This window comes from Bos indicus x Bos taurus, chromosome 13, assembly GCF_003369695.1.
Source record: "Bos indicus x Bos taurus breed Angus x Brahman F1 hybrid chromosome 13, Bos_hybrid_MaternalHap_v2.0, whole genome shotgun sequence".
Lineage (NCBI taxonomy): Eukaryota > Metazoa > Chordata > Mammalia > Artiodactyla > Bovidae > Bos > Bos indicus x Bos taurus.
The window spans coordinates 22638444-22648646 of NC_040088.1; the positions used below are offsets into that span (position 1 = coordinate 22638444).

At 39.4% G+C, this 10203-nt stretch overlaps 1 protein-coding gene across 1 annotated transcript; it reads left to right on the forward strand.

Annotated features, from left to right (window-relative positions):
- Positions 1–780: 780 nt before the first annotated feature.
- On the forward strand, positions 781–3302 carry LOC113902703 (beta-defensin 127-like). The gene is made up of 2 exons (XM_027558107.1): positions 781–829; positions 3052–3302. The coding sequence occupies exons 1-2, from the start codon at positions 781–783 to the stop codon at positions 3300–3302; spliced, it is 300 nt and encodes a 99-aa protein (XP_027413908.1).
- The last annotated feature ends 6901 nt before the right edge of the window (positions 3303–10203 follow it).

A 10203-nucleotide genomic window follows, 5' to 3' on the forward strand; every position in this document is an offset into this window, starting at 1 on the left:
TGTTCCTAAATGAAAATTTTATTGTAGTCATTCTTTTTTTTCTTCCATCATTGTATATTGCTTGTCATGCTGCATGTTCTGTCGCTAAATTGTGTCCGACTCTTTGTGACAGCATGGACTGTAGCCCTCCAGGCTACAGCTCTCTGTCCATGGGATTTTTCCAGGCAAAATTACTGCAATGGGTTACCATTTCCTGCTCCAGGGGATCTTCCTGACCCAGGGATCAAACCCGCATCTCCTGCATCTGCGTTGGCAGGTGGATTCTTTATCATTGAGCCACCTGGGAAGCCCATATTGCTTGTCTGTGAGTAACTAAATTTAGCTAGGATATAGGGATAAAAATTGGCTACCATTTGGACTGGCTAAAGTGTTAGACACAATAGTCAGAGACTTAGATGAATGCAGTCAACAGAATAGGCTTCATTTATTTTATGTCTTTATTCATTCTTAGAAGTAAGTATAGGTCTACCTGTCTATCTAGGCAGACAGCCAAAGTAGAGAAAGCACAGACTTTTCTCACCAGCAGTCTACAGCCTACAGAATGGCATCAGGTGTGATGAGATGGAACACACTGTTTCTCTGAATCCCATGTGTGGGTTAAGTGAGTAACCAAATTTCCTGTGTCTGCCCACATGTTGCAAAATCCGCAATTCAGAAATTTGGGGGCACACTTCATATCATACCACCTGTTCTGGTTCATTGTATAAGAATCTAAGTCTCTGAGGAAGGTGACATAGTGGACCAAGAGACCTGGTTGTCACTTCCTCTGGAAGCTTGGCCATGAGGCTCCTCCTGATCATTGCCATTCTGCTGTTCCAGAAGTTCACAGGTAATCCAGAGATTTTCAGGGGCTCACTCAAACCACATTGGTGGTATAGTGGTGAGCGTAGCTGCTTTCCAGGGGCTCACTCAAATCAATAATGGATAGAGTACTTTCAAGAACTTGAGTTCTTGAAATTTTATAACTCACAGTAGGAAAAGATAAGGCCCTAGGAATGGCTGAAGTCTATCAAATATCATCAAAAATTCCCTCTTCCTGAGTGCTTCTACTATGGTACTATTCTTAAAAGGAGTATTCATAGAGCTAAAAAGAGATCATAATTTCCTCTGAGAAAGACTCACTACAGAAAGACAAAAGACCAATAACTGGGAATACCCTTATTTCTTAGGATACAGAGTTTTTATTCTAGCACCCAGCCTTATTTTCTTCCACCCTGATACTGTATACATATATTTTAATCTATCAACATTATACTAGCGTGTGTGAATAGTGGAAGAAGAAGAAACTTTGGATTCCGTCTTAAGAAACATGCCTTCAACATCTACTACTTTATCAACTTTGGATAAAAGGTGAAGACTCACAGAGCCTTAGTTTCCCCATTTGTGGAGATAATGACACCTCGTTCATGGTAGGTAGGTTTAGTCTCTCAGACCCCCATGGACTATAGCCCACCAGGCTCTTCTGTCCTTGGGATTCTCCAGGCAAGAATACTAGAGTAGGTTGCCATTTCCTCTTCTGGAAGATCTCCCTGACCCAGGGATCAAACTCAGGTCTCCTGCATTGCAGGCAGGCTCTTTACCGACTGAGCTACCAGGGAAGCCCTTTGGTTCATGGGGAATTTATTAAGTGATAAAACATCCAGCATAAGGCTTGGCATATACTAAAAATTTAAAAATTAGCTTCCTTTCCTCTTTCACAACCAGATCTCTTGTATTTGCTTGTTATTACAGAGTAAGAATGGAGAAGGCAATGGCACCCCACTCCCGTACGCTTGCCTGGAAAATCCCATGGACAGAGGAGCCTGGTAGGCTGCAGTCCATGGAGTCACTAAGAGTTGGACTCGACTGAGCGACTTCACTTTCACTTTTCACTTTTATGCATTGGAGAAGGAAATGGCAACCCACTCCAGTATTCTTGCCTGGAGAATCCCAGGGATGGGGGAGCCTGGTGGGCTGCCGTCTCTGGGGTCGCACAGAGTCGGACACGACTGAAGCGACTTAGCAGCAGCAGCAGCAGCAGCATAGAGTAAGAATGGCCTAATTCTAGCCCCTTAAATTTCTAACAGTCAAAGGAACTCTAGAACTTGGTTTTGGAGGCAGCATCTTTGTTCTCAGCCTTCATTCTCTGGGGTTAGTACCCAGAGGATAGGACAAGCCCTGAAGCCAAAATATGAACATCCTAAACTCTTAGATTATTGAAAATATTTAGGATCACTGAAGGATAGAAGACATATCATGGTGAGCAAAGGTCTGGAGGAATTCCTTCCTCTGGAATTAGAAAGAAAATGGGGAGTCATGGAGGAATAAAACAAATCTAAAATTATTGTGATGACGTAGAAGCCAAAGGAAGATATGCATTGATAAAAATGTAGAATACTGAGAAGCAACAGGGGAGGAAGAATGTTGAGGGGGGAAAACATCTGACTGGATCAAAAAAAGTCATTCTTTATCATTGTAGCAAGTATGAACCAAGAGCAGAGTCTGAGTCAGACATAAATACATAGTAAGAAATGATTGTATTCTGAGCAGTGGTAAAGAAGCGGTACACTGCTATGTTACTGTTAAGTCACTTCAGTCATGTCAGACTCTTCTTATGGACTGCAGCTTGCCAGGTTCCTCTGTCCATGGGATTCTCCAGGCAAGCATATTGGAGTGGGTTGCCATTTCCTCCTCCAGGAAGTAGTACTTTAGAAGCATTCAAATAGAGGCAGATTTACTGAGGTTCTCAAATGGAGCATAGCATAGTTCCATGGCCTGAACTCAAGGATTCCACTTCTTTATTTCTGTAAATGAGACCCACTGCTCTTGGTGAAGTCCATCAGATGTTGGGTGGAAGCCCCGAAATCTAGAGGAACAAAATATGAGTGATCAGCTAGACATAAACATTAAGGTTCACCCTCTTGGAGGGTAATATCTGTGGGACATTACTGATATATGCTCTGTGAGTCTCCCATATACCTTATCCTTACAAACATCCCCTGTCTTCCCCATGACCAAAATTGCCTTTTGTCTCAAACTCTGACCTTGGCCTATTGTTCTTAATGTGCACAGTAACCGAACAACTTAAGAGATGCTGGAATCAACATATACACGGATACTGCAGGAAAATATGCAGAACAACAGAAGTACGTGAAGTACTATGTGAAAATGGAAGATATTGTTGCATCAGTATTGTGGAACTGGAAGAACGTAAAAAAATCACCAGACCACCTCGTCCAAAGCTAAGGACATTGGCACTTACTTTTTCTCAAGATTATTTAATTGAACAGAATTCTACACACTCCCACAGAAAGCCTACATAAATCAAACACAATTTCCTGTTCGTTTCTCAACCTATTTCATTGATCTAAGATGCAGTAGTCCACATCCTCTCCTTTCTTGTTCCTAGATCCCCATAATGACCTTAAAAAACAGTCTAATAAAGCTCATTGCCAGTTTTCTGACTCATTGTTCTTTAACCAGAGATTGAAAACTCAATATATCAAATTATGAATTGATAAGGGCAACAGAGAACCTACCCTTGAAAGGGAGATATAATGGATACACTAAAAAATCTATAACATGGAAGACTGGAAGGAGACAAGTAGACATGTAATTCAGGAGAAGAAATATGAAGCTGAGTATTCAAGAGAATTGGTGAGTGAATTTAGGATTAAAGTGGTGCCTTGTGAAATATGTAGGATTTCAACATCTGAGTGTTAGTAAAGAAGGTAATTTGAGTGAACAACATGAAATCAACAAATAGAAGGAAATTAGAAAGGACAGGACATTTTAGGAGAATATACGTGCACTTTGTTTGGTTTAAGAATAGAGTACCCAAAGTTGAACTATGGGTACGTCTAGTTTCTTTAGTGTGTAAAAGCAATGAACTGGGAAGATGGAAATGAGTAAGATTCCACTATTATGGAGCTCACTATATAAGGAGGAGACAGACACAAGTACGTAACTGCAAGACTAAAGATTTTATTTTCTTTGTTGTTGTCGTTGTTTAATGTGTTACCACTAGTAATGCATCCTTTCTGTGACTGGGGCCCTTAACGAGTTTGGAGGAAATGTAAAGGACCTAGGAACTGGTCTGAATTGCACTGTTGTATGAGACCTACCGCTGTCTCGATATGCAAAATGACATAATGACAATCCATTTATACATTCCACCTAATTCTTAAAGATATACATTTTGTTTTTTTTGTTTTTTTTTTACAATTGATACACAAGTTTATTAATTTAACACTAATTTCTATCCTCCAAATGGAGTCATTCTCTACCTGACTTTTGCCCAGGTCAAAAACGGATGGGTTAAATTGGATAAGAATAGGAGTCATCACCTCTGAATCTTTCAAGTCTTTTGATACATTTTGGATAAGAGTAACACGAGTAGTTATGTATGGATGAGAGAGTTGGACTATAAAGGAAGCTGAGAGCCAAAGAATTGATGCTTTTGAACTGTGGTATTGGAGAAGACTCTTGAGAATCCTTTGGACTGCAAGGAGATCCAACCAGTCCATCCTAAAGGAGATCAGTCCTGGGTGTTCATTGGAAGGACTGATGTTGATGCTGAAACTCCAATACTCTGGCCACCTGATGTGAAGGGCTGACTCATTTAAAAAGACCCTGATGCTGGGAAAGATTGAGGGCAGGAGAAGGGGATGACAGAGGATGAGATGGTTGAATGGCATCACTGACTCGATGGACATGGGTTTGGGTAGACTCCAGCAGTTGGTGATGGATAGGGAAGCCTGGTGTGCTGTGGTTCACAGGGTCACAAACAGTCGGACATGACTGAGCGACTGAACTGAATTGAACACAAAAAATTTCCTTTCCAACTCCTTTCCACACTATTTTCCAGTTTTGTTTCTTATATTATTTCACCGCTGTAATATCCATCATGAATCTGTGGTATATGTTCTCTCAATTATTCTCTTCTCTCCTATTCTAGGACTGGAGCACAGAGTATACAAGATGCCCCCAAAGTATTTTGTAGTGCCAGAAAGTAAGGACATGCTATAAAAATCAGAAGGATGAGGCATGTAAATGGGACATAGAGTCACTTTGAAAGAGTTTTAAATGACCAAAATTGGGACAATTTGAGTAATAAAATAAATAACATAACATTGGATTATAAATACAATGCAGAAGTTAACATCCATGAGTTCACACTGGTATGAATAAATAGACGAGAAGAAACAGATTTTTCTGTACAGAAGAATTCCAAGTAATTAATATAAATACTTCCTCCCTGAGGAGGTGGAGCTTCACCTCCCTCTCCCTTGAATATGGGCTGTTTTTAGTGAGTTGCTTCCAAAGTGTAGAGAATGAAAAGCAGCAAAAAGTCACTTTACAGTGGGTAAACCTAATGAAATCACACTGTAGGTTTTATGGGAAAAGCATGACAGCGTGAACATATGATGTGATGAAAAAGGCTTTCACCTTTGCTGTCTTGTGAAATTCATCAAAAACAAAAAATTTCTGAGAAACTGTAACAGACCAGAGGAGGATCAAGGAGACAGACAACTAAAGGTAATGTGATATCCTGTGTGGTCTCCTAAAACAAGAAAAAAATGTTAAAGAAAAACGATTGAAGTTATAAGAACAGAGCTTAGTCAATGTACTTAACTGTGACAAATGCATCAGGGGCGTATAAGATGCTAACAACAGGGAAAACCCTATACTGTCTTTGCATTAATTTTCTATAAATAGAAAGTTGGTCTAAAATTACAAGTGTATTTCAATTAAAACACTAAACACAAAATCAATCTGACAGTAGTCTCTCTTTTCCTACTTGTCTAAGGGCCTCTCATGTTATATCTTTAAACATTTCATAGAATCAACTAAGATTCAACTCTGTATAGGAAGTGTATAAATTATAGGTTGTTTCTTGATGACTTAAAGGATAATTCCCATTTTCTATTTCTTTCAGTCAGCTTTTGTATTTTTGCTTTGTTGTTTTTCCTGGTTTTTAAGATTTTCAAATGTATTTGCCTAAAACAACTTACAATGTTTTCTTCGTCTTTTTCACATCTGTAAGATACATTCTGGTTGACGTCTGCTGTGTGACCTTTGTTTATGTCTTTGCTTTTCTCACGTCTCACTATTCACTTATTAAACAAATGCTCTTCATTAATTTTAGTTGAGTTTCCACTTCTTCAAAGTCTTTACTTATGTTCTTATTTTCACTTGTTTTTCAAACAACTTCACACGCAAAAAAATCACCTGTTTTTTATTTTTTATTTGGTGAAAAATTGTTTTAAAATACTGTGTTTGCTTCTGCCATAAAGCAACACAAATCAGTCATAATTATATATGTGTGTATATATATATATATATATAAAATCCCTCCATCTTGACCCTCCCTCCCCTCCCCTCATCCCACCCATCCAGGTCGTCACAGAGCGCCAGGCTGGGCTCCCTATGTTACATAACAACTTCCCACCATCTATCTACTTTACACATGACAGTGTACATGTCAATGCTACTTCCTGAGTTAATCTTACCTTCACCTCACCCCTCTGTGTCCACAAGTCCATGCTCTACTAGGTTCATCGGTACTATTTTTCTAGATTCCGTATATATACATTAATTATATACATCTATATACATTAATAGATGATACTTGTTTTTCTCTTTCTGACTTCTTCACTTTGTATAAGAGACTCTAGGTTCATCCACCTCACTACATTTTACCTGTGTGAAATACAATGTCTTATTTCTACTTTTTTAATTTTAATATGCCCTTTTTCCCTAACATTGTTAGATGAGTGTTTATCTCTTTTATTTTTAGTCTTTCTTCATTCCATACATGAGAATTTTAAAGCTATAATTCCCCTCTCTACAAGCACTAACAATATCCAAATTTGTAGCAGATAGTATATGTTTATTATTATATTAAAAACCTTCTCACTTTTCTTAGATAAGAGTACATAAATAGAACCTAGATTACATAAAGACTATAGGGACAAATGGAGAAGGCAATGGCACCCCACTCCAGTACTCTTGCCTGGAAAATCCCATGGACGGAGGAGCCTGGTAGGCTGCAGTCCGTGGGGTCGCTGAGAGTCGGGCACGACTGAGCGACTTCACTTTCACTTTTCACTTTCATGCATTGGAGAAGGAAATGGCAACCCACTCCAGTGTTCTTGCCTAGAGAATCCCAGGGACGGGGGAGCCTGGTGGGCTGCCGTCTATGGGGTCACACAGAGTCGGACACGACTGAAGTGACTTAGCATAGCATAGCACAGCATAGGGACAAATACTGACCATGAAATTTTCTCAATTAATTGTAATGACAAATACAGTAATACTGCTTTGTGCTATGCTTAGTCACTCAGTCTTGTCCAACTCTTTGTGACTTCATGGACTGTAGCTCGCCAGGCTCCTCTGTCCAGGGGGATTCTCCAGGCAAGAATACTGGATGAGTTGCCATGTCCTCCTCCAGGGAATCTTCCCAACCCAGGGATCGAACCCAGGTCTCCCACATTACAGGTGGATTCTTTACCAGCTGAGCTACTAGGGAAGCCCTAAAAAGAGCTGAGGAGAGGGTAAATGAGTTACTAAACAATAGGCATAAAGTTTCAGTTGAATAATATGAATCAGTTGTAAAGACCTGTGTGATATTGTACCTATACAATAGTATACTGCATACTTGTATAACATTACAATAAATGCACATCCATATTTTCTAACAGGTAGGTAAATGTTAAGTATGGCTTCCCTACTGGCTCAGATGGTAAAGTATCTGCCTGCAATGCAGGAGACCCAGGTCGATCCCTGGGTTGAGAAGATCCCCTGGAGGAGGACATGGCAACCCACTCCAGTATTCTTGCCTGGAGAATCCCATGGACAGAGGAGCCTAGGAGGCTACAGTCCATAGGATCACACAAAGTACTGGAGCTTCAGCTTCAGCATCAGTCCTTCTAATGAATAGTCAGAGTTGATTTCCTTTAGGATTGACTGGTTTGATTTCCTTGCTGTCCAAGGGACTCTCAAGAGTCTTCTCCAACACCACAGTTCAAAAGCATCAATTCTTCAGCAACTCAACCTTCTTTCTGGTCCAACTCTCACATCTGTACATGACTACTGGAAAAACCATAGCTTTGACCATATGGACATTTGTCAGCAAAGTGCTGTCTCTGCTTTTGAACACACCATCTAGGTTTGTCATAGCTTTTCTTCCAAGGAGCAAGCATCTTTTAATTTCATGGCAGCAATCACCATCTGCAGTGACTTTGGAACCCAAGGAAATAAAATCTGTCACTGTTTCCATTTTCCCCCATCTATTTGCCATGAAGTGATGTGACCAGATGTCATGACCTTAGTTTTTTGAACGTTGAGTTTTAAGCCAGCTTTTTCACTCTCCTCTTTTGGTTTCATGAGGAGGTTCTTCAGTTCCTCTTTGCTTTGTGCCAGTAGGGTGGTATCATCTGCATATCTGAGTTTGTTGATATTTCTTCCGGCAATCTTAATTCATCCAGCTTGGCATTTCACATGATGAACTCTGCATATAAGTTAAATAAGCAGAGTGACAGTATACAGGGGGCACTAGTGGCTAAAAAAAAAAAAAAAAACAAAACCCACCTGCCAGTACAGGACACATAAGACACACAGGTTCAATCCCTGGATCAAGAAGATCACCTGGAGGAGGGCACAGAAACTCACTCCATCCTTCTTGCCTGGAGAATCCCATGGACAGAAGATTCCATTGAGTTGCAAAGAGTTGGACACGACTGAAGTGACTTAGCATGCACGCACATGGAGAGATAAGGCTCATTGATTTCTTTATCCAAGATGAGTAAATGTTAGCTTCATGAAAGCTACTTATGACTAATACTTCAACCAAGCAACATCAATGGATGTCACCACAAAAGGTTCAGTTCTGTTCATTTAGAAAGCATGACTTACTAAAAATTTTACCTAGTTCATGAAGAGCTTTTTAAATATGTCCTTCTCAATTTATAAGGCTTTAAATTTCACTCCTTTTTAAAAGTTTTTAATTTCAGCTTTATTGAGGTATAATTGACATAAAATTGCAAGACATTTAAAGTATACATTGTGATGATTTGATATATGTACACCTTATGAAAAGAATCTCCTGCCTAGTTAGTTAATATATCCATCACCTTCATGTTCTTTTGTTTGTTTTGGTGAGAATACATGTTCCACTGTCAGCAAACTTCAATTATACAGTACAGTACTGTCAACTATAGTCACAGTATTTTCCATTAGAACTGCAGACGTCATTCATCCAAATAGCTAAAAGTTTATAAATTTCACACTATGGAAACTAACAGACTATGAAATTCTTTCAGAGATCCTAAGAGTAATATTTTCCCAGTTGTGTCAACTGGATGTTCAAATTGCTACTAAAAAGGGAGATGGAACACGAACATTAAACGAGCTTCAGATGGTGTATTGGAATTATCATTAGCTGTTATCACTGCCCATTACTCCTGCCCCAAAAACTATTTGTGAAAATATTCAAACGTCTTGCCTTTTCCTAATAAATTTTTGGTTGCTAGTCAAACTCAGTATTCATTCCCAAACGCACAAAGTTAAGACATTCAGATCTGTTTAGACCTAAGAAATTTCATTAAAAAGAGCAGTAATACTCGAAATGCTATGAAATACTACCTCACATAGAAAATGGAGGGACTAACTGCCACTTCTACCAATATCTTCACTTCATATCTGTATCAGCCACGTTGCTAGCATAAGGCCCAAAACATGAAAAATATTCATTTAAGTTTGGAGGGTTGAAAGAAATGAGCGAATACATGAACAAATAAATCCAGGGGAAAGTATAAGACTTTATTACGTGGAAAATCAAGTTCACAAAAGAAGTACATCAATTTCTTGCCCCTCCCCATCGGATTAGGTGGCCCTTTTGATTTAAGAAGAAGAGAGGAGACCAGTGGAACAGCACTTGGTTTATTGTGGAATTGTGCCAAGTGTGACAGTGGGTAAGATAACATAGTCCAGCTTCAGATCAGGCTTGCTTGCAGGTTCAGGTTGTTGTACGGCTTGCTGATGTGTTTTCTTTTTGCTTTCATTGATGCAACATAGTTTTCCTTTTGTACATGGTTTGTCATATATTTCCCCCAACATGCATTTCTTCTTGCAGTAACCTGCTATGGTACTAAAGCATTTTCTGGACCGCGCTGAGTCTGTGCACAGGAAACAGCAATGAACCAGATTAGTTCCTGAGGCAGA

Coding starts and splice junctions, on each gene's coding strand:
- LOC113902703 (XM_027558107.1), top strand. CDS start 781: ATGAGGCTCCTCCTGATCATTGCCATTCTGCTGTTCCAGAAGTTCACA. Junction 830..3,051: donor GCTGTTCCAGAAGTTCACAG/GTAATCCAGAGA, acceptor TAATGTGCACAG/TAACCGAACAACTTAAGAGA.